The following is a 26,285-nucleotide window of genomic DNA, read 5'->3' as shown; positions in this document are numbered from 1 at the left end:
GCTCCCTCAAGAGACTGGCCATCCTTGGAGGACTTTGGGTCTCATCCTTGAAGTTTCTGCCCTTCCAGGCCCGCCCCCCAGCCTCTCTGGCAGGGGATACCTGCCTTCCAAGAAGGCCTCAGTCAGACCCTTCCTTCAAGGTCTCTAAGAGACTGGCCATCCTGGAGGACTTTGGTCCTCATCCTGAAGTTCTTGGGCCCTCTCCAGGCCTGCTTCCCAGCCTGGCAGGATACCTGCCTTCCTCCGAGGAAGCAGCCTCTGGTCGGATCTTCCTCAAGGCTGCCCTCAAAAGACTGGCGACCTTTGGAGTGACTTTGGGTCTCATCCTTGGTTCTTGGGCCCTCTCCAGGCCCGCTTCCCAGCCTGGCAGGATACCTGCCTTCCTCCGAGGAAGCAGCCTCTGGGTCAGACTCCTTCCCTTCAAGGCTGCCCTTAAGAGACTTCAGTCATCCTTGAGGACTTTGGGCCTCATCCTTGAGTTCTGGGCCCCCTCTCCAGGCCTGCTTCCCCAGCCTGGCAGATACCTGCCTTCAGGAGGGAAGCAGCCCTGGTCGGACCTTCCCTTCAAGGCCAGCCTCAAGAGACTGGCCATCCTTGGAGGACTTTGGGCCTCATCCTGAAGTTCTTGGCCCTTCCAGGCCTGCTTCCCAGCCTGGCAGGATACCCAGTTCTCCTCCGAGGAAGCAGCCTCTGGGTCAGACCTTCCCTTCAAGGCTGCCTCAAGAGACTGGCCAGCCTAGGAGGACTTTGGGCCCTTATCCTGAAGTTCTTGGGCCCTCTCCAGGCCCGCTTCCCCAGCCTGACAGGATACCTGCCTCCGAGGAAGCAGCCCTGGGTCGGACCTCTTCCCTTCAAGGCTGCCTCAAAAGAAGACTGGCAAGCCTTAGGCTTTTGGGGCTAATCTCAAAGGGCTTGGGCCCTTTCCATGGGAAGGGTCAGACCCATAGGGCTGCTTCCTTGAGGAAGGAAGCGGCCTCCTGGGTCGGACCTTCCTCACCAATACTCTCTGCTTTACCCTACTTTTCAAAACTGACACTTCTGTCTCCGAAGGCTGGGACGATTTGAAGATCCGAGATTGTTCTGGACACTTTGAAGCCTGGCGCGCGCGAATGGCATTTCTCCCTGTCCTTCCAGGAGCCGGAGGACTGAAGGATTCTAAATGTCTTCAAGGAAAATTCAGCGGTTTTAGATCATTTCAACATCGCGATAACCATTACTTGGAGTTCTTTTTCTGGCACATAAACAGCTTCTTTGCTTTTTAAGGAGTCGTCTCTATAAACTTATGAGAATCCTCTTACTGACGAGATATTGATCATCCCTTCGATTCTCTTCCTTGCTTCTCCGAAAAGCACCTGTGAATCCAAAAATCTGAAGTAGTTTCCAACACCTCAGGTTATCTAATGGCCCTTTCGTCAGCATTCTTCAGTATACCCACGCCGATGTCGTCTCTTTTTGTTCCTTCCTTTCTTATTTCGAGCGAAGAACTGCTCCAAGCGGTAATTTTGGGCATCCAAAACCCTCTCAATCAGCTTAGAAAACACCTCAAGTTCTCTTACCTTTTATTTCCGTATAAATTCTCCTTCAGTTCCTCCGTTCCACTGTCTTCTCCTCTTGATTACTTCTTCCTTATTTCGAATGGAAGAGCTTCAGGTCCGTGGAGTGACAAGCAATACGACTGTAGAGGTGCTGAATAATCGCAGGCGGGAACTCGACTTGCTATTGCTCCATGAAGTAGTCCATATTTTCAGCAGTAAACAATTACAGACCGAAGCTATCTGCCATTCTCGTGATGTACTTTTCTCTGAAAATCTCTTTAGTCGATCTGCTTCGTCATCCAGTTCATTTTAACCATAAACTTCGCTCTCTTTGCTCACATGCTGTCTGTGAAGGCCTAAGACGTCTTCTCCCTGGGAGGATCCCCTGAGATGGCCACCGTAGTCCTTGGTGTCAGTGCACCTATTGAGTGATGGCGCTATACGCATGAGCGGAAGAATCTTAAAACGTACCGCAGGAAAACACGAAGATATTACGGCGCCAGGCGACAATGATTCTTTCTGCAGCAGACTGTATGAAGCCTCTTGAGCTTTAGCTGCCACGAAAACATCAATATTTAAAAAAAAAAAGAAAGAAATTAAAATTGTGAAAATCATCGTATCCTTTCTCCTCGTCGCTGGGAGAAATATATATATATATATATATATATATATATATATATATATATATATATTTATATATATATGTATATATATATATATATATATATATATATATATATATATATATATATATGTATATATACATATACATACATATATATATAAATATATACAGTATATATGTATATATATATATATATATATATATATATATATAGTTATATATATATATATATTCATATATGTATATATATTATATACATGTATGCATATATATATATATATATATATATATATATATATATATTATATATATATATATATATGTATATATATATGTATATCTACATATATTTATATATCTATATATATGTATATATATACATATAGATAGATAGATAGATAGATAGATAGATAGATAGATAGATAGATATCTCTCCTGACGACGAGGGAAAAGGATACGATGATGATGATTTTTCGCTAGATTTACATTTATTTCTTTTAAAAAAATGCTATTTTCGTGGCAATAAAGCTTTCTAGAAAATTTCACCTTGGGAGGACAAGATCAACTTGGAAATTATTATTATAGATAGATATACATAAATATATGTATATATAAGTATATACATATATTTTATATATATATATATATATATATATATATATATATATATATATATATATATATGTGTGTGTGTGTGTGTGTGCGTATACACTGGTTTGTGTCTGTGTGCGTTACTAATTCTTCCCAATAGTTAAAAATAAGGTGGTCTCAAGAATTTCTATTTCCTGAAATGGTCATCACTAGCGCCCAGTAATCCAGTCAGCTTCAAGAGAAAGTGACCTTTTTTGTTTTAACAAGGCTTCTCCATTGCCATTGATCACCTTATTAAGGGGGAGAGAGAGAGAGAGAGAGAGAGAGAGAGAGAGAGAGAGAGAGAGAGAGAGAGAGAGAGAGAGAGAGAGAGAGAGATGGCCGCTCTGCAAGGAATGATTAAGTTTTTTTCTGCATAGCAGAGTAAGTTATAAATATATAGTTTTTTTATAGTACCAGCATCAAATTATAATAGTGATTTTTTGAAGGATACAGAGTAGTTTAAATCGCTTGTCTTATTTTAAATAAAATTCTTCTTCGAAAAGAAATAAGTTTTATGGTCTTCAAGAACACTATTAAAGACGCACGGAAAACTTTTCCAATATTCCTGGAAAAATCCGTCTACCATATACTTTGAGGTTTGTATTTCAAGTCAATGGTCCCTGTATGCTTGGCCTGTATGAATTGGATTCATATTCTAAAAAAAATAATAGTAATAAAAAAATACCTATAGTAGCATGAGTCTTAAAATGAAGTATAAATCCACAGCTGTATATTTATCTTAAATATATGTACATATACATAACTGTGGAATTGCTTCTCCACACAATAATAATAATAATAATAATAATAATAATAATCACACGAGATAATATTAAGCAAACTTTTACTGATGAAGATGCAATTTTTAATAATTTTAGTAGGACATTTTTTAAACAACTTTTAGAGCTGGGCCGTGCTGGACACGGACTCTTTTGCCTTCAGTTTGTATAAACAAACTGAAGGGATGGCCATGGATCACCACTGTCCAATTTTTGCTAACATCTTCATGTGCTCCCTGGAGGATGCATAATAGAAGAATGTCCCATTAGGTTCCAAGGCCTCTATTTTATCGAAGATATGTTGACGACACGTTCTCCCTATTTCTGTCATGAATGTCATGCAGAGTCCTTTCTGGAGTTCGTCAACTGACAACATCCAAAACATAAGGTTCACATGTAGAAGGAGGTAAATAACAAACTCCCTTCCTTTGATCTTATTATTTCCAGGTGACTCAGGTTTTTACACAGGTGTGTAGAAAAATACATTTACTGGTTTGGGAATGAATTTATAGTTCGTGTTTCTTCTATTTGAAACTGAACCTATTTTAACCCTCCATAGGGCTTACACCCACTCGTCAAACTGGAAGAGTTTCCACGATGAGATATCCTTTTTAGTGAAATATTTCAATAATAATTGTTTTCCATCACGACTTTTTTTCAGATCCCTAAATAAACTGCTACTACAGAAAATGACTCAGGCAACACCTGAATCGACTGTGCCGAAACTAAAGATGTATGCAAGTTTCCTTCAAAAGATGATGATACTAGATGAAAATGCAATATTATTATTCAAAGGGAGTTTCAGCTTAAACCTGAAAAATCATCCCGAAAATCCTTTACAAATAGGGTCTGTTCAGGAGTCAAAGACCGGCTCAGTCCTCTGTTTTCGTCCAGCGTTGTTTACACTTGCCCGGGATGTGATCACGGATACATACATATGGGATGCAATGAGGAGGCTGTTGAAGGTCCGTATGATTCACAGGGCATAAGTCATAGAACAGGTAGCAGGTTATCTAACTCTGAGCAATCAAACATACGATCATTCAAAATTATGTAAAACTTATATTGACAGCAAGGATTTTCCATCCTAGGCCGAGTGCAGAACAACAAACGACTTAACCATCCTAGAATCCATAATTATCAGGAAGACTGTGCCGTAAGGTTAAATACTCAATCGTCCTCAGTGAAATTGTTTAGCTAGTCGGCAACTGGTTTTCCTCACTCTGTTTGTAATTATTTATGTTAGTCTTGTTCTTTCTTCATATAGGTAGGTTGTTTTAAGATTTTAAAAGAACTCCTTTTTACTCATACACATAATTTGTCTTGGAATGAGGTGTTTTGTTTTAAATATTTTTATTACAAAGAGCTGCTGCCATTGCATTAATTTGTTATTGATGTTCGTAAATTATATTATATTTTATAGCCTTGAAAATGCGACTTGAATTCTGGGTCATGAACGTCGGCATTTCGAAAATTAAACTTTAGATGATGAGGATGCCTTTCCCTACTGCTTCCTTCGTGATGTATATATATATATATATAGTATTATTAGTGATAAATTATTCAAACTGCATAGATCATAGATACCATCCAGTTTGAATAGTCCTTTTATAATTTGAAGTTAATGCACAGAACAATTGTGTATGTGATAAAGTTAATATATACGTATGTATACATATGTGTGTGTGTTAGTGTGTATTAAATAGATAGTTAGACATGAGATAGATGCATAGATAGAAAGATATAGAGAGTATATATATATATATATATATATATATATATATATATATATAGTATATATACATATATACATATATATATTATTATAAATATATATATATATATATATATATATATATACATATATATATACATATATACATATATGCATATATATATAGTAGGGAGTACGGATAGGAAGAACAGTCAGCTCATCATTGATATATTTATTAATAGGTGCGTTTCGGGATCACTCCATATCCCATCTTTTCTTGGCTAAAAAGATAAAACACTAATTAAAACTGACAACAGAGCTACAAAATTAAAATGCTTTTAAAGATTGGAAAATGACAATGACAAAAACAAGAAATAGATTACCTTCAGTAGTAAAGTCCAGAGGATGGAAAACTGAATAAGAGTAAACAAGGTTATATAAAAGGTGCAGTGGGGGTGGGGGTTACTATAGTACGACCGTTTTAGAAGACTTGGTTCTTGAACTGACCATTAACCCTTCACTTCAAGCCTCATTGTTTGCGCCTGTTATCACACGTACTACAATAGAAAGTTCTGAATGGTATTTTGTTGTCCCACTCTAAATTCCTAGATAAAAAAAAAAAAATTCAATATATGAAAATGATAGATGCAAGAAATTTGAAACCTAGATGTGCTTTCATTTTCACTTCTTATTTATTTGGATGTGCTGTACCGAGCAATGTTCTTGAGTTACGTCATCTAATATAGTTTTTTATTACTGTTCCTTTGCTGTTATCGAAGTCAGTATAATTGTGACATGTTTTGAGCTTTTGAATTGTTTTTCAGGTACAGATCTGTCTAGTTTTCCTCAGCTTATCATGTTGAATTATCAGGCATCTACAAATAGCTCATTCTTTTTAAATATTGTTGACTATATATATATATATATATATATATATATATATATATATATATATATATAGGTGTAACAATATTTAAATGTTTATTATGAGCCATTTTTATAGCTGTACAGTGAAAATTCAACCTTGATAGAGCAAGGAGGTAAAGACGGATTACGGCATGCAATGAAAGAAAGCATCTAAAAGCTCAAACTATATCACAATTATATTTATATATATATATATATATATATATATATATATATATATATATATACATACACATTTATATTAGATTTAATTGTGCTTTTAAAGCACTGTCATATGATACTCATCACTGCTGTGGCATTTCTGTTATATGTAGATTTAAAGATATTTCTGCCACTCTCTCTGTCAAAAAACAGATCTATATTTCAATTTATTTCACCAGTGTTCACAGGATATCACACAACAAGGGTAGCAATAAATTTATTTACAATCGAAGTATGAGGAGACATTACTTATGAAGAATCCTCGTCAGAGGATGCTACATCGATAACAAAAGAATCTAGATATTTATCAATGCAAACATCTCTTGAAGCGTCATCTCTTTTTATATCTTCGGCATGTCTCACATCATTAGCCCAGTTGTCAGAAGATATGGATTCAATTGCTTCTTTGACCAAAGGAAGCAGGTCTGGATTTTCTTTAAATGATTCTTCTTTGCCACGAAGATTTCACTAAGCTCATATCAAATTCTGGTGCATTACTGGTGGCAGAAGTATGTAGCAGCCTAACCACTATGTCCATGATCTCTGCCATTCAACCACACCATTTTCTTTACATGAACGTCTTCTTGCAACTTTACTAATTTTTATTAGGCCAGCCTTAACTTCATCCTTTTGTGATATTTGTTTGAGGTTTATTAATCTGAACTGAATGATAAGCGTTATCCAACACTATGATGCAGAGGTCTCTATATTGGGAAGAAGTTGGTCAAACCATTCTTTCAAACACTGCAGAATTCATCTGAATTTCTAGATTATGTATCCTTGTCAGCTGAAGCTGATCATTACTGTACATACTCAGAAATGTGGGTTAATATTGCAAACTAATATTGTGATTGTGTCTACTTACTTCTCCAATGTTATTGATGTACAATTAGAAGGAATAACCATAGGTAAAAATTTTTATTCTGTCACGCTCTCTCTCTCATTTTTTTTTTTTTTTTGCCCAGCTAGTGAATAGTAAGCGGAATCCATTAAAATGATGAACATTTTATGGATTAGTTTTCAAGTGAATATACAAATAATTTTAACTATAATACACAACTGTGATGTAGCTGTCTTTACGGATTCAAACAGAATTAGAGAAATGACAAAAAAAAAAAAAAAGAAGACTGTCATCCCTCAATCAGTGCAGTGCTTATACCTCTCTGGCAACACTAAACCCCGATATATAGCATTTATCCATGTTTATTTATTTGTGTTGTTACATTAATTGCATAATATCTATATCACGGATCGCTACTATCACAATATTATCATATAAATAAACAGGTTAATTTGCAAACAACAAATACAAACGGTATTACAAATGATTGTTTACGATTTCGTGCGTCTGGTAGCATGCTACGGGTGACTACCGTCTGAAACCTCTCCGGATTTGTATGCAGGTCCTACCTCGGCCGTAATCAAAGGGTTAATGGGTCGAGGTTTCACTGATAGAATAATATCAGTTGGTGAAGTAAACTGGATTCCAACCACGAAGGGCGAACAAATTATCAAACCTATTAAACGCTAATTTAGCCTCTGACATCAGTAACACTCGTGGAAGAGAGCTTTTGTAAACCTATTACATAGATATCGAGAAGTCTTTATTTCCCACCTAATCAGGTAAACAGACCTTAATAAGATCGTTCACCTTCCGTCCTATAGACTTCCTATGGAATTCCAAAATGAAAAAGTATTGAAATCGACAAGATGATTGAAGTAGTTGTAATTAAAAACAAGTAAAAAATGCGTTGAAGTTTCTTCTGCGCTATCGAGTTTTCTGTACAACGTACAATGCTGTATGAAACTCTCAGCCACGGCCCATGAAACTCTCATTTGCGGCCCATGAAACTTTCAGCCACGGCCAGGTGTTGGCTTGCGTTGTTGGTACCTATAGCGGTGCCAGACGCACGATCATGGCTAACTTTAACCTTAAATAAAATAAAAAGTACTGAGGCTAGAGGGCTGGAGTTTGGTATGTTTGATGAATGGATGGTGGGTGATCAACATACCAACTTGCAGCCCTCTAGCCTCAGTAGTTTTCAAGATCTGACGGTGGACAGAAAAAGTGTGGCTGTGCAGACAAATCTAAACAGTTTTCTTTTACGGAAAACTAAAAATCAAGGAGTATTTAAACTTTTCAGCTGTACAAATAAAAGACAGAACTTCGAGTGTTTGTGTTGATTTTCGCGTACTTAATGAAGACGCTATTCCTGATCTTTGTCCTGTAGCCTGATATTTTGTCAGCGCTAGGGAAGCATAGGTACTTTCCTTCTTTGGATTTGCTTGGAGGTTTTCATCAGGTGCCTTCTTTCAGTTCTCCATAAGGTCATTTTAGGTTTTTCGGAATGTCGTTTAGGCTGTGGTTTACAACTATCAGGTTCACTAGAATGATAACTTCCGTTTATGGCGATGTGTTAGGTGACATCCTTCATGCATTTATGGATGATTTCGCTGTTTTTTTCCAATACCTTGGAGGGACATTTTATTATCTTAGAGCTGTGTACAATTTCTTATTAATGGTATGTCCCCTCACAGAAATAACTAAGGAAGGTGTAGATTTTAAATGGGATGTTGCTCTAAGGTTTGCTTTTAAAATACTCAGGAACTGTTGCCCTATCCCCACCTCCCCCCGTCTTGATATTTCCTGAGTTTTCATAACCATTTTCTCTTGCCACCTGTACATATCTGATTATGTATAAGAAGTGTTATATTACTGTAAACAGTTAGCTGCATCCAACTGCTTTCTGTTCACCTAAATGAAAGTCAAGCGAAAGCAATTTTGTTGTAATTTTGTTGTTGCTGATAAAGAAGCCATGCTTTCTGTAATTTCAAGTGTTTGATATATAGTTATGAAGCTATTGTTCTAAAAGATCATTTATGTTCAAAACTTACGCATTGGTGTATGATTATACAAGAGTTTGGCGCCAAGATTAAATATGTCATAAGTGAAAATTATATCGCTGCCGATGCTTTATCTCGGAATTCTTTTATGAAGTGATGGTTTTGATCTTAAATGTCTGGATTATGATGATATTTTGTCTGTTCAGCCTTCTGATAAAAGCTAAGGGGAAAAATATTCCTGTAATTTTGAATCCATGGATTACTTAACTAGAGTTATGATATCCCAGTTCGCAAACAGACGAAAGATTCCAAATTTAGTAGATTATAAATACCTTGCTAGTCCTAAGGATTAAATCTTTTAAAATAAGCTAGCTGGTGAATATTATTGCATCTGTGGCGATGCTTTGTGTAGGAATCTTCTTCATACAAAAGGGTATACCGTGAATATTAGCACTGATCAAGTTGTTACAAGTTTAGTGAATATTGTTGCCAGTTCGTTGCACACAAGTAAGTTGAATGCTCATCCATGTTTTGCTATTATGTAAGAGAAAGCTAGAAGTGTTTGACTGGATGACCATGATTAAAGATGTATTCATACGTCCACAAGAACTGTAAGGTTTATGGTAAGAATAAGGTATATATTAGAAACCTGTCATAATGAACAGATACGTTGTGCCCCAGGAATCTTTTATGAGGGTGCATATAGATTTATTTACCAATTTTATGAAACTTTGAAAGGCAATAAACATGTTTGTGGTCACTGATGCGTTGACAAGGTTTTTAGAGATATTTCCCTTGAAAAGTAAAATTCACAAGATGCAAACATGTATTTTATGAAGGTCTTATAAGTTGCCATGGCGTTCCGAATACATTGATTCAGGCTCTGTTGGTGAGTTCACAGATGTTTGTTGAACTAACTACTGTAGTGTTGCTCATCTCGGTTGGCTTGGCACCACAAATGTTGCAACACTGAGTTGACGTTGTTCCAGTTAAACTATTAATTGCTTTTCCATCAACCACGGTTAATTGTAAGTCATAATCTATGTTATTTTTTATCAGTCTGTCACCCAATGGAAGATCATGAGAGATTGTAGAAATTTCTTGAATTTGGGAATTAATATAACTTTCTTCTCACCTGCATATTTCGGCTGTCTCTGTATAACAAACTGCAAATGTAGTGGTCTGCAATAACCTGTACTTGAGGGTAACTTGTTTTCCCACACAACATTACCTTCAACCTTCAGTAAAAGAGGCACAATACAAGCGCTGAATCTTTCTTCGTTTTTCATAGCTTCCTCTAAATCAGCATTTCTATAACATTACTTATATATTCTCTGACTAGATGCACCATCAAATCCTCATTTACAAAAAAGGGTTCCAGGTAAGTCGTGGGTATTGATTGTTAGATGTTTCTTAGTTTGACTTGGGCACCTGTTTAAGTCTGGAAGTAGTAGGCCTACGAGAGAGAAGACTTTTCAGTTAACACTCCGCACTCATTTCTGTTACAGTCATTTCCTCTGGGTAACATTTTTTTTTTTTTTTTGCAATTACAGTATCTTGATAGGCAGGACGTATTTTTACTCCATGGTTCATATCAGCTTTAACAAATAATGCAAGGGCTTCTTCACTACTATATTCGGTCAGACTCGGCTTTTCAAGTGCCTTTTTAAGTTTATTTGGTCTCCCACGTGAGTCTGTGCCTTCTTTATGCGAAGTCTCGCTTTTCAGCATTACCAAGCACAGAACTAGACGCTGCTGAGACAAACAATTCAGGTTCTTTCTTAGGCAACTCTGATGTACGGCCCCTTTTAGTTCTATCTGAAGAAGTATCCCAAGACACACTTGGTCCACTTTTATTCTGCAAGTTGAATGACAAACACTTATCAAACCACTCATATTTCTTCACATACATACGCTCATAGTTTCTGTTGAATATCTTATATTGTTTCTTAAACTAGCTGATAAATTTCTTAATCATATATAATGATTGAGATATACTGATTGAGATATCACTTAGTTTATTCTTATCCATATGCTTTACCTTTAAAACTTCATTCAGAGCTCATACTGAACATTCTTGAGTAATCTTTCCAAGTCCGATTTTACTCACTATTTCTGCCAATGTTTCCTGTTTATTTTAATTTTTTTTCTGAAAAACTAAAATAATACCATTAATATGATACTTAAGTCTTTTATCTATTCACTAATAATGGCACACACAGATTATATATATATATATATATATATATATATATATATATATATATATATATATATATATATATATATATATATATATATATATATATATATATATATATATATATATGTATATCCTGTATATATATATATATATATATATATATATATATATATATATATATATATATATATATATATATATATATATATGTATATCCTGTATATATATATATATATATATATATATATATATATATATAGAGAGAGAGAGAGAGAGAGAGAGAGAGAGAGAGAGAGAGAGAGAGAGAGAGAGAGAGATTTTATTTAAAATACCACAGTAACACACTCACAAGCAATGCCCAGTTTCTTTATTAATAGCGAATTAGAAATACATTTTTTCAACATTGGGCTCATCAAGACACTTCTAGCCTAAGTATATTAGAGTCTGTCACTTTTATGGCTAAATCTTAAGCTTTTGCACTATTTAGTTTTTGTCTCTGATACTTTATGCATCTTCTGATACTCTAACAACACCAAGAACTGTGAAAATAAAGCACGAAAATGCCATATAATGACAAAATTTCCTTACACAGACTAATATTTCTAAACAATACTGTAATATATTCGTCTGTCTGTTTTCTAGATAGGTTTTAAGCTTTTACACTATTCAGTATTCGTCTCTGACACTTTAAGCATTTTATAGTATAATGGTTGTAGATATTTATATATATATATATATATATATATATATATATATATATATATATATATATCTATTATAGATATATATATATATATATATATATATATATATATATATATATATATATATATATATATATATATATATATATATATATATATATGAGCGGACAATGAAACATATATATATATATATATATATATATATATATATATATATATATATATATATATATATATATATATATGAGCAACAATGAAATATGTAATGTTTATACACTTCACGACAACGATATTCACGAGAATGTTTTGTTTATGTTTGGAATTTGAATATTTGCAACTTTGTGGTGTAGGATGAAATAGAAAGAGAAAACGTAAAAGCTTATTGTATAGAGAAAATGTATAGAGATGGGTGACTAAAATTTTTGTCACTTAAACTAGGCGCTTACCTGAAGAAATACAGTATGTATATATATAATGGGTAAATACAAAATTTCAACCCTCTGTCCTTATTAGATTACATAATCACAAGAGAGAGAGAGAGAGAGAGAGAGAGAGAGGAGGGGGGACAGTATTTGTAACTTTAAATAACCTGGCCGATTTTGTGAAGTTTGAACAATGTGAAAAATCTAACTCTGGCCATATATAGCAGTATCATGAGGCTGCAAACCTGATGACCCTAGTTCAAGTTCACATGCTGCGAGATATTATTGCAGGTACAACAGAATTCTTATCCCATACTATTCAGGTGGGTCAACATAATGCAAATTAGGGCAAACTAGCATTATGAGCAGTGTAGGAGGCATATGTATTGTCAAAACACTACTAAGGATTGTTGAACATTGCTGGCCATCACATGTATGTGCCAATAAGTGTTGGTTGATACGAGACCGTTAACACTGAGATTAATTGTAAGTTATAATACATGAAAACTACTATTATAATTAATGAAGTAAAAATACGCTGATTTTAACCAGTTATACATGTTCTTTCTGAAAATTTTTTGTTTTACTTTATTTTGCAAAATTACAATTAAAGCTCGTGTAAAGTCATTAACAATACGTAAGTATATTTGTGGATAAATATTTACGAGATGTACTGAGATAGGTTGATGTAGTACCTTTTAGTGAGCTTTGCAAAATTACAATTACAAGTGACATGCTAGCGTGAAAGAAAGGAACTAAAACCAGCAATAATCACTGAGTATATTTGTGGGAAATACAAGATGTACTGGGACGGGGAGAGGTGCTTTTCCGTTGAAATCTGATGGGTGACCATTCTTCTTCATATGACTGAACTGTGTTCAGGGTTTCTTCAAGTGCAAGGTTGATTTACACAGCGTCTGAACCAAAATTGATAACCGAAATCCATGCTGATTACCCCAAACTTACTGAAGTTTTTTTTTTTAAGTAATATCATATATGTATATATATACATATGTATATACATATACTGTACATACATACACACACACACACACACACACACACATATATATATATATATATATATATATATATATATATATATATATATATATATTTATATATTATATAATATATATATTATAACATAATATATATATATATATATATATATATATATATATATATATATATATATATATATATATATATATATATAAAATTCAACATGACGGTGAGGCTGTTCCTCAGCAGTACAAAACCAGGAGGCGTGGAAGTAGACAGCATGAAACATAATTCACTTTATTCCTACAGCTACGTTTCGAGACCAATGTCTCATCATCCAGGCTAAAATCAAAGATAAAAAAATGATAAGCAGTACAGCATAACAAATTATTTTTTGTTGACACGCAAAACACATTGGATAAAGCAAGGCAAAGTAAGATACATTATTGAAATAAAAATGACGCTACAAGAAAAGAAACATATTTAAAGTTAAGAGAAGGTAAAAAGATCCTTGTCTCAACGGAGTTCAGTTGCTGTATGGAAAATGCACCGAAAGTAAACAACAAGAAGGGCGTGGTTTAAGCCATGTACAAGGGAACAGATGAAGAGTGGTTGTTTAAGGTGGAAACTAGTTTCTTTATAGCTAGAGATTCTAATATTGGAAGGTGGTGCTCATATGGGCTTGATAATACCTTGAAGTCCTTATAATTTATATTATTTTTGCAAAATTTCCCATGATTCCTAATGTTAGATAGTTCTGGGTTGGATAGTTTACACCCTGTACGGAAACTGATGCCCATATGTGCATCACATCTCACCTTAAGCAGGCGGCGCGTGTTGCCAACGTAAGTCTGCCTGTTGCATCGGCAGCAAGTATAAATATAGACAACACCGGACTGCATTAAGGGAGGTATCTCTCTTTATGATGCAACATACTACCAATAGTCCTAGGGTTCATTAAGACAAACTTGACATCAACAGCCGGGAAATAATTAGTTAAAATTCTCCTTAAGTGAGGTAAGAAAGAGGTGTCATGCACATAAGGAAATCGTATATAGAACTCAAGTTTATGGGCCAAATGTATTGCTGCTGGAGGATGAAATGAAATATCCAGCGTTTTCCTGACATACTTCATAAAGAGATTAGGAGGATAACAGTTTGATTTAAAATAATCGTAAAGGATTCCGATTTCTTTGTGGAAAAGACTCTAATCAGAAGTTAATATCATGGCTCTGTGGAGGAGGGTAGACAATGAATTTAGTTTAAATTTGAAAAGAAACAAAAACTATAAAAGTTAAGACCAAGGCCTGTGAAAGTTGCCTGTCGAAAAATACCTGTGTGAAAACGGTCGTCATCACGGATGACAGTCGTATCTAAGAATGGTAGTTGGTTATTGTTTTCCAATTCATATGTAAATTTGATGTTGGAATGTAAAGAATTGGCATATTGTAAGAACGAATCACAATGCAAATGGTCCTTAAAAAGAACAAAAGTGTCATCCACATATCGGCGATAGAATAAAGGTTTAAAAGAAGAGGGACAACTGTCCACCAGCTCTGTCTCAAATTTGTGCAAAAAATGTCAGCGAATGTGCAACTCAGTGGGATACCCATGCCCACACCCTCAACCTGCACATATACCTCATCATTAAAAACAAAGGCGGTGTCCCGCACTGCCAACTCCAGTAACTTCTTAAAATCATGACGGTTAAAACAATGGTGAACACTGTCACCCTCAGTAAAAATAGTGTCTAAAATGTATTCAATTGTTTCCTCCACGGGTATATTAGTAAATGAAGATTCTACATCACAGCTAGCCATGACTAAATCGGAATCCTGACACAAAATGCTATTTTTGAATTCTAAGGAATTAGAAAGACAAAGTTCATTATTAAAAGAGCTTTCCAGTAAAGGGATCAGATGTTGGGCCTCATAGGAACATTTTCCTTATGTGTTTTCGGGAGCCCGTACATGACACCAAAAGAAGAGCTAGTGACGAAAAGCTTGTCGTAAGTAACCTGATTAATTGTATGTCTGTCCTTTAGGGCCTTTAAAAAACGGTTGATCCTGTCCTCGTTTCTAAAAATGAGTTTAAAATCTTTTTCACCAATTTTCAGAAATTTAGAGTCATCCGATAGAATATGCTGCATCTTATGAATGTAATCAGCCCTGTTTAGAATAACGGTTCCTTTACCTTTATCTGGTTTTGCAAAAATCAGGTGGAGGAAACAGCTGAATACATGTTAGACTATTTTTACTGAGGGTGACAGTGTTCACCATTGTTTTAACCGTCATGATTTTAGGAAGTTACTGGAGTTGGCAGTGCGGGACACCGCCTTTGCTTTTAATGATGAGGTATATGTGCAGGTTGAGGGTGTGGGCATGGGTAACCCACTGAGTTGCACATTCGCTAACATTTTTTGCACAAATTTGAGACAGAGCTGGTGGACAGTTGTCCCTCTTCTTTTAAACCTTTATTCTATCGCCGATATGTGGATGACACTTTTGTTCTTTTTAAGGACCATTTGCATTGTGATTCGTTCTTACAATATGCCAATTCTTTACATTCCAACATTAAATTTACATATGAACTGGAAAACAATAACCAACTACCATTCTTAGATACGATTGTCATCCGTGATGACGACCGTTTTCACACAGGTATTTTTCGAAAGGCAACTTTCACAGGACTTGGTCTTAACTTTCATAGTTTTTGGTTTTTTTTTCAAATTTAAACTAAATTCATTGTCTACCCTCCTCCACAGAGCCATGACATTAACTTCTGATTGGAGTCTTTTCCACAAAGAAATCGGAATCCTTTACGATTATTTTAAATCAAACTGTTATCCTCCTAATCTCTTTATGAAGTATGTCAGGAAAACGCTGGATATTTCATTTCATCCTCCAGCAGCAATACATTTGGCCCATAAACTTGAGTTCTATATACGATTTCCTTATGTGCATGACACCTCTTTCTTACCTCACTTAAGGAGAATTTTAACTAATTATTTCCCGGCTGTTGATGTCAAGTTTGTCTTAATGAACCCTAGGACTATTGGTAGTATGTTGCATCATAAAGAGAGATACCTCCCTTAATGCAGTCCGGTGTTGTCTATATTTATACTTGCTGCCGATGCAACAGGCAGACTTACGTTGGCAACACGCGCCGCCTGCTCAAGGTGAGATGTGATGCACATATGGGCATCAGTTTCCGTACAGGGTGTAAACTATCCAACCCAGAACTATCTAACATTAGGAATCATGGGAAATTTTGCAAAAATAATATAAATTATAAGGACTTCAAGATATTACCAAGCCCATATGAGCACCACCTTCCAATATTAGAATCTCTAGGGCCAGTGCGGAAAAGTGAAAGCGAAGATGAGTATGTCAAGTTAATGCAGTTTTCCCTCAGTGACAACGAAAAGAAATGATTAAATCTTGGCCTTAATTGTCAGTATATCAAGAAACCTAACCAAATGGCCAAACGTATAAATATAGAATGTTTGATAAGCAATTTAGAACAACTGCATAATAAAAATCAAATAGAAATTACCCCCGGGTGGATCCCAGAACTCATAGGAGAAGCCAACCTGGCACGTGGGAAATATCACAGCAAAACCCTTCCCCTGGAATTACATCAGGCAGCAAAAGAACTCAAAGAAAACACCGACATCATCATACGTAAAGGAGATAAAGCCGCTGACTACGTCATCATGGATAGAAGTGAATATGACGAAAAACCAGACAATATTTTGAATGACACAAGTAAGTTTCAGCGCCTCAGTAAGGACCGAACAAACGAATTGAAGTCCAGAGTACTGCACCTTACGGAATATGCCTACAAAATGCAAAATGAGATAAAGTTCCCCAAAATAATCTGTGATTTTATACGGGATATTGCTATGGAACAATAAAAACCCATAAGTCAGGGAACCCCATCAGGCCCATAATTTCGCAAATAACATCGGCCACTTACCAGTTATCAAAGAAACTGAATGAGATTATATTACCGCTTTCCATCAAAGCACTCAGTAAAATCGAGCACAGAAGTAATCGATTTGCTTCCTAACAAAGAACCGGAAAAAGACATCGCCTCTCTAGATGTAAAGAGTTTGTTTACAAAGGTGCCAGTGGACGAAACCATTGACCTGATACTTGACTGCATATACCACTCTAATCGGGAACCACTACTAATACCGGAGAGGACACTAAAATCAATGTTGGTAGCCTGCACCAAAGAGGCCCCTTTCCTCTCACACAAAAGTGACTTATTTAGGCAATGTGACAGTAGAGCAATGGGGTCTCTGCTGGGAGTCCTTTTTGCTAGTATTTATATGGACCATGTCGAAACCACAACCTTTACCAATCATCAGAAACCACACATATACGCAAGGTGTATTGACGATATATTTATCACAATGGAATACAAAAACGAAGCCTTAAAATTAGCTCAAGAACTTAAGAATAATTCTTCCTTAACTTTTACGGTCGAATTCAGCAGACAGAAAACTTTGCCTTTCTTGGACATCCTTGTAACCCAAAATAGGTCTACAAGAAGACGAAAAACGCTGGGCGGTGTCTCAGTGCACGTGGGGAGTGCCCATTAGCCTGCAAGTGGTCAGTGGTTGATGCTTATATCAAGAGAGCTATAATCCATTGCTACATGTGGCAGGCGACTCGCCTGGAAATCGAGCGAGTCCAGCAACTCCTGACCAACAGCGGATTTCAGGACACACACAGACAAGATATAATAAGAAGGAGAATTGAACAGTTCTACAATAGTGAAACCAGAACAATAGGTGACGTTGATAAAAATATCATAATTTATCATCGGACTGAATATAGCGAAAGATTTGAAGCAGAGAAGAAGGCGATTACCAGCATAGTCCGCAGAGGGATAAAGCCCAAATCCCCCTTAGAACGGGCTCAAGTTCGCTTCTATTGCAAACCTAATTTGACTGCTTCCCTCGTGATGAGGAACAACACCAACCAGAACCAAAACAAAGAAGACATTGCCAACATCGTTTACAGGTTTACTTGTCCTGAGAGGATATGCCAGTCCCCTGAAAAAACGTACGTTGGACAAACTTCTACAACGTCAAAAAGACGTCCACAGGTCCACTGTAATAACAGAGCCATCCACCAACATTACATCGATCATCACAACCGAAAACCGACGACTCAGGAACCAGTGGAGAATACCAACATCATCTGTACGAAGCAAAATCTCCACCGACTAATCATAGCACAATCGGTCTGCATTTTATTACAAAGACTGACCCTGAACCGCCAACTGGAAGCAGAAAGATCCCTCCCAACTTGTAGGTGGCAAATAACATCTAACACCGGAAGAGTAAATAACTCAAATAATGGCAACAACATTTCTTAAATCACGTCTCTCTCTCTCTCTCTCTCTCTCTCTCTCTCTCTCTCTCTCTCTCTCTCTCTCTCTCTCTCTCTCTCTCTCTCTCTCTCACCTCTCTGTCCCTTACCCTTCAACAACCAACACACCAGGTTTTTGTTTCCTCTATAGTTCATCTAAAAATTCTGGGTATTGTAAATCTTTTTGTAACATGTTATTTTTGTACAACTTAAATTCAATTAAAATGAATTTTGTACTTTAATTTAATTGTATTGTATGTGAAAGTATTTATTGTTAATGTTTTTGGACACCACAGTTCTGTCCGCACCATGTAATAAAACACGAGTACGCAAAGAAAATGTGGTACGCTTTGAAGAGGTCACGACAAATGAAAGAACAGCTATGGTGTTGTGTTCCTAGTACATGGAACAAAGATTTAATCTTCTTTTCTTTATCCATCAGCTACACTTTGAAGAATGTAGAAGATTTAGAAAGCATAGTGGAACTAATAAAGAGTTGATCCACAACCAAAAAGTCATTGAATTCAAAGAAATATATGTATATATATATATATATATATATATATATATATATATATATATATATATATATATATTAAAAGGAGTGAGTGCAGGAAAACAAGCAGATTCCATGTGCAGTAATTTAATCCTACGTTTCGTGACCTTTTGTCACATCATGAGGGACATCTATAAATGAAATATCAGACATTAGAGTGCTTTCAAAACATTAAGCAAATATATGAAAATATATGCACTGAAATACACTTAAAATTATACATAAAAAACAACGGAATTAAAATTACATAAAAATGAATTAGGCACTAAGTAAAAATCACAGACACGCTAAGAGCTATGCAATAAATTACACATACATTAAACATAAAAGAAGAGAATTTAAAATTACACAATAAAAAGTGGAATAACAAAACCAACAAGTAAAATCACAGACACACGTGCGGGACGAACACCAACCTTTCATAGCAAGAGTAAAAAGCACACTAAAATTCATATAAACATACAGACCAGAGAACCGAAAATATAAACAACCAAATTAGTCAATAAACAGTGGAACAGCCGCAGTTTGGTGATTAAGAGAAGGGACTATCAATTTGATATTGAGGCTCTCAAGTATAAGCAATTCTGGTGTTTCTTTTGCTTGACCTATAATTTTGAAATAATCCTACTTAATAGGTGCTTTACATTTGTTATCATTGTTTCCAATGTTGGACAATTCCGGGCTGGATAGTCTGCAACCAGTACGATGACTTATTCCAATATGGGAATCAGATCTCACCTTGAGTAAACGTCGGGTCGAACCCACATAATCACCAAACTGCGGCTGTTCCACTGTTTATTGCCTAATTTAGTTGTTTTATATTTTCGGTTCTCTGGTCTGTATGTTTATATGAATTTTAGTGTGCTTTTTACTCTTGCTTTGAAAGGTTGGTGTTCATACCGCAAACGTGTCTGCGATTTTGCTTATTGGTTTTGTTTTTCCCCTTTTTATTGTGTAATTTTAAATTCTCTTCTTTTATGTTTAATGTATGTGTAATTTATTGCATAGCTTTTAGTGTGTCAGTGATTTTACGTAGTGCCTAATTTATTTTTATGTCATTTTAATTTCGTGGTTTTTTATATAAAATTTTTAAGAGGATTTCAGTGCATATATTTTCATATATTTGCTTAATGTTTTGAAAGCACTCTAATGTCTGATTTTTCATTTATAGATGTCCCCGATGATGTGACAAAAGGTCACGAAACGTAGGATTAAATTACTGCACATGGAATCTGCTTGTTTTCCTGCACCCACTCCTTTTAATATATATATATATATATATATATATATATATATATATATATATATATATATATATATATATATATATATATATATATATATATATATATATATATATATATATATATATATATATATATATATATATATATATATATATATATATATATATATATATATATATATATAAATATACATATATATATATATATATATATATATATATATATATATATATATATATATATATATATATATATATATATATCATATATTCATACACACACATATATATAAATTATATATATATATATATATATATATATATATATATATATATGTATATATATATATATATATATATATATATACATATATATACATATACACACAGGGTGTTTCAAAATTAGAGCGCCCCCCCCTACAGCGTAAACTAAAATTGTTATGGACAAAAACAAAAGTAATTCAGAACAGGTATTTATTTAAGTTTCTCTGAGTATTTAATATTTTGTGTGGCCTCCATCTGCCTGTACCACAGCCTGCATTCTTGAGGGATATGATTTCAGCAAATCGCAAAAAGGCTGCGACTCAAACTCCATTTCCCTGAACACTTCGGTCACCTCTCTTCGCAGGTTGCCGAGGCTTGGTATACCATCATAGTTCACTGTGCGTGCTTCAACACGATACTTTAAGATACTAAGAATGTTTTCACACACATGAAGGTCAGGAGAGCTAGCTGGAAACTCACTTGACGAGAAGAAATCGATACCACTGTTTCGAAGCAGCCCCTGTGTCTGAAAAGCCTTGAAACATGGTGGCTTATCATGCAAAAATGTGACTTCTTCAACAGATAAAACATTTTCAGGATCTTTGAGGAAAGGAAATACACCAGTAAGCACAGTTTCTCTGAGGTATTTGCCATTCCATGACTGTCCTTTTTCTTTGATGATCCACATTAACCGTTTGGCTGTGAAACAGAGAAAAATTCCCAAACATTCAGGAAATTTCACAACTTGGCAATAGCACACGTCATCGCTGATATCATCCAACTTTGCAGCCCAAATGATGTCATTTTTATGATTTGGCTTCCTGACTGTGTAAATGAAGAATTCATCTGATGTGGCAACATGGTGAAAGTCAGCTTCATCCCAATCTTTAAGAAATGAACCACAAAACCATGCACGGTCTTCTCTCTGTTGCTGAGTGATGTTGGGCTTGCTGATAACATGAAATGGCTTGATACCAGATTTTTTCATCTCACAATATACAGCACTATAAATTCTCTTCTTTCCTCTTTTTGTTCCTAGTTCAAGCACCAATTTACATAAAGACTTTCTTGGTCTACCCACTGCCTCAGCTATGATGTCTTTTGACTCCTGAGAAAGGACTTCAGGCCTTTCACGATGACAGTCATATGGATTTTTGTTCCAGTTTCTTTTAGCAAAGGATTCATCTCTTTTAATGTATTTAGCTATTCAGGAACATGAAATGAAGGATGCACCAGCATCCCTGGCCTCTCTGAAGGTTATAGCCCAAATTTGGTCAATCCATCTGATTTCCTCTGAGTCGTTAGCCATGGCTGTATCTAACTCCGTCACTCAGTCTGAAAATACAAGGGGGCTCTAATTTCAAAGCACCTGATATAATATATATATATATATATATATATATATATATATATATATATATATATATATATATATATATATATACATGACTATTTATCACATCACCGTGATTCATATACAATCAGAAAGCTACAAACGTCCTTTAATATCCAATTCGCTCTACCTCGAAGTAATATATTTTCATATATGTTACCGAAGAGGAATTTTTAGTTGATAATAAGTCCACCGTCCCGTGGGGTCAACCAGCGACGGACGAGGACTCAGGACTACAGGGACGCACTAACCCATTCGGCCACAAGAGAGGTTATAAGTGAATATCGCCTCCCATCAACTCACCGTCGAACTCAGGTGTTTTGCATTTTGGAGACGATATCCACCCACCTCTGCTATGTTGACCGTGTAGTGCGTTTGTTGCACGTAACCATATTATGACTATTTATCACATCACCGTGATTCATATACAATCAGAAAGCTACAAACGTCCTTTAATATCCAATTCGCTCTACCTCGAAGTAATATATTTTCATATATGTTACCGAAGGAATTTTTAGTTGATAATAAGTCCACCGTCCCGTGGGGTCGAACCAGCGACGGACGAGGACTCAGGACAAACGCACTACACAGTCAACGTGGCAGAGGTGGGTGGATATCGTCTCCAAATGCAAAACACCTGAGTTCGACGGGTGAGTTGATGGGAGGCGATATTCATATAACCTCTCTTGTGGCCGAATGGGTTAGTGCGTCCCTGTAGTCCTGAGTCCTCGTCCATCGCTGGTTTGACCTCACGCCACGGTGGACTTATTATCAACTAAAAATTCCCTTCGGTAACATATATGAAAATATATTACTTCCGAGGTAGAGCGAATTGATATTAAAGGACGTTTGTAGCTTTCTGATTGTATATGAATCATGGTGATGTGATAAATAGTCATAATATGGCTACGTGCGACAAACGCACTACACGGTCAACATGGCATAGGTGGGTGGATATCGTCTCCAAATGCAAAACACCTGAGTTCGACAGGTGAGCGGGTTCCGTTCTCAACTACCACTCTGTTGGTCGTGAGTTCGAATCTCCGACCGGCCAGTGAAGAACAAGAGAAATTTGTTTCTGGTGATAGAAATTCATTTCTCGCTATAATGTGGTTCGGATTCCACAATAAGCTGTAGGTCCCGTTGCTAGGTAACCAATTGGTTCTTAGCCACGTAAAAATAAATCTAATCCTTCGGGCCAGCCCTAGGAGAGCTGTTAATCAGCTCAGTGGTCTGGTTAAACTAAGATAAACTTTTTTTTCGACGGGTGAGTTGATGGGAGGCGATATTCACTTATAACCTCTCTTGTGGCCGAATGGGTTAGTGTGTCCCTGTAGTCCTGAGTCCTCGTCCGTCGCTGGTTCGACCCACAGGACGGTGGACTTATTATCAACTAAAAATTCCCCTTCGGTAACATATATGAAAATATATTACTTCCGAGGTAGAGCGAATTGGATATTAAAGGACGTTTGTAGCTTTCTGATTATATATATATATATATATATATATATATATATATATATATATATATATATATATATATATATATATATATCATATATAAGGAGCCCATAAAAACGCCAAAATGTAGAAAGTAAAAGCTATATTTCTCTCTCCTCAGGCAAATAGTGAATGAATTCACACTAGCAGGTATGCCGTCGGGTACTTCCAGCTGTTTATATTTTCTCTCGCTTCTGAAGCAGTGTTACCAGAAAATCGCATCGTTCTGGCTCCATACTCGGTCGGGCAGTGTCGTGGAAACGGTTAGGGGAACAGTGTTTGCCCGTCTGTCAGTGCCTGCTATTGTGGACAGGGCTTAAGGAGAGACAGTTTGGTCTCTAAAATATAGCTTTTATTGTCTGCATTTTGGCATCTTTATGGGCTCGTTATATTTGATGGGATTCTATTGTAACAGAAAATATTTCTCATTGTAATATATATATATATATATATATATATATATATATATATATATATATATATATATATATATATATATATATATATATTCTGTCTGTCTGTCCATCAAGCAGTTCAGTTTCTGTAGCATCCAAACAAACATACAAGCATTCACCTTTATTATACAGATACTAGCTGACCAACTTGGCGCTGTCCAGAAAAACTCTAGAATAATAGCCTACGGGTAGGCCCCTGAAAACTCTAAGTCCATAAATAGTGGGAGGAACAGGGAGCGTTAGGGGAGGGGCAGGAAAGAGGGAAGAAGGAGGGGAAAGGAGAAAGAAGTAAGAAGGTAGAGTAGGAGGGGAATGGAGAAGGAGGGGGAAGCAGAAAGGTTTGGAGGGGATGGGAGGTGAGGGGGAATGGAGGGGAAAGCTAGGGGAAGCAGAAAGGGTTGGTGGAGGGGAGGGGGATGGGAGGGGAAGGTAGGGTAGGGTGAGGGGAAAGGGAGGAGGAAGGGAAAGGGGGAGGGAAGGTATGTTCCCCTATTAGAAAAGAATAAAAAATGTCGTTAAACAAAGACAATACACAACAGATCTTATACTTCTGCGACATATGCTCAGGTGTGTCTGTGAATTTGTGTTTGTGTTGTTGGGGGGGAGGTTTTGTCTCCCTTTCAGCAGCACACGGACCTTTCAGCAATTACGTGAAATTCACTGCACAACAAACTGAATCTTCGTTCTAGAGATGATGATCAAACAAATCTGTTTTATTTTTTGGATGTACTAAACTGATTATGGGGTTTGCAGTGGGAGGAGTTTAATGACATCACTAACTGAAAAGATGGTGGTTTCCTTCCAAGATACTGGTGACTCCCATACAGTTACTGAAGAAAAAGTGAACAGCACCAGTGAAAACGAAAATTTCATTTGTGTTGTCTGTGTTTGTATGTCTGTCACGGGGTAGGGTTTTTATTTTGAGTTATAAACTTACCTGGGGTGACAGAGAATGTGTGCAAGATTTTGCCTGGGTCTGTCAAGTGGTTCAGATTTCTATAGCATCCAAACAAACATACAAACATTCACTTTTACTATATATATATATATATATATATATATATATATATATATATATATATATATATATATATATATATATATATATGTATGTATATGTATATATATATATATATATATATATATATATATATATATATATATAATATATATATATATATATATATATAATGTACATATATATAGTTATGTCAGTTATACATGGAATATCTTTTTATACTTTTGCATGATTGTTGATGTATCTATGAGACAGTATGGTATGAAATCTATGCATTTTCATTATACAGTTTTTGGCAACATTTTCTATTTTTGCAAGACCAAATATAAGGAAATAATGACGGTACTGCCAAAATCATATTATTTCTACTCTTTTAGGTGGTCAAAGGATTTGATGAGTATATGTCCAGACTGACGCCTGCCAACAATAAAAGGAATCCCTGGTTCCCAGAATACTGGGAGACCTTCTTTGGATGTAAATTAGGACCCCCTGGTAGCGATCTCGCTTGCCCAAATGACAGAAGAATCACAACAGAGTCGGGTTATCAGCAGGATCCGAAGGTAAGATATATGTAAACCCAAAAGTTGTTGAAATAATATTTTAACTTTAGAACATATATGTGATCTACTCTTTTTTTTGTCGCACAAGAGTGATTTACTTTCTCTCCCTTATCTCTCCAAATCTTTGGTCAATTGTTGTTCAAAGTCGTCGTCTTTAGACATGCAGGAGAGTGATAAAAAAGAGCTGAGAATATTCAAAATTCATTGCGTTTTATCGTTCAAAGAGAAAGATCAAGAATTCTTGTTTGTAAATGGGGACTTGCAAGTTACAGAATAAAGAAAGGAAGTTTCTGGGAGCTTGACAATATTTTTTTTAG

The 26,285-nt window shown here is 35.6% G+C and overlaps 1 protein-coding gene across 2 annotated transcripts in view; it reads left to right on the top strand.

Annotated features, from left to right (window-relative positions):
- mGluR (metabotropic Glutamate Receptor) overlaps positions 1-26,285 on the top strand; it is a 1,154,435-nt gene that overhangs the window by 825,193 nt on the left and 302,957 nt on the right. For both annotated transcript variants that reach the window (XM_067111043.1, XM_067111042.1), the window contains exon 4: positions 25,786-25,968. In XM_067111043.1, the coding sequence (XP_066967144.1) occupies positions 25,786-25,968 (183 nt within the window). The remainder of the gene's footprint in view (positions 1-25,785; positions 25,969-26,285) is intronic.

Source organism: Macrobrachium rosenbergii, chromosome 11, assembly GCF_040412425.1.
Source record: "Macrobrachium rosenbergii isolate ZJJX-2024 chromosome 11, ASM4041242v1, whole genome shotgun sequence".
NCBI lineage: Eukaryota > Metazoa > Arthropoda > Malacostraca > Decapoda > Palaemonidae > Macrobrachium > Macrobrachium rosenbergii.
Note: the sequence above shows the minus strand (reverse complement) of the source record. Positions and strands in the feature narration are given on the sequence as shown.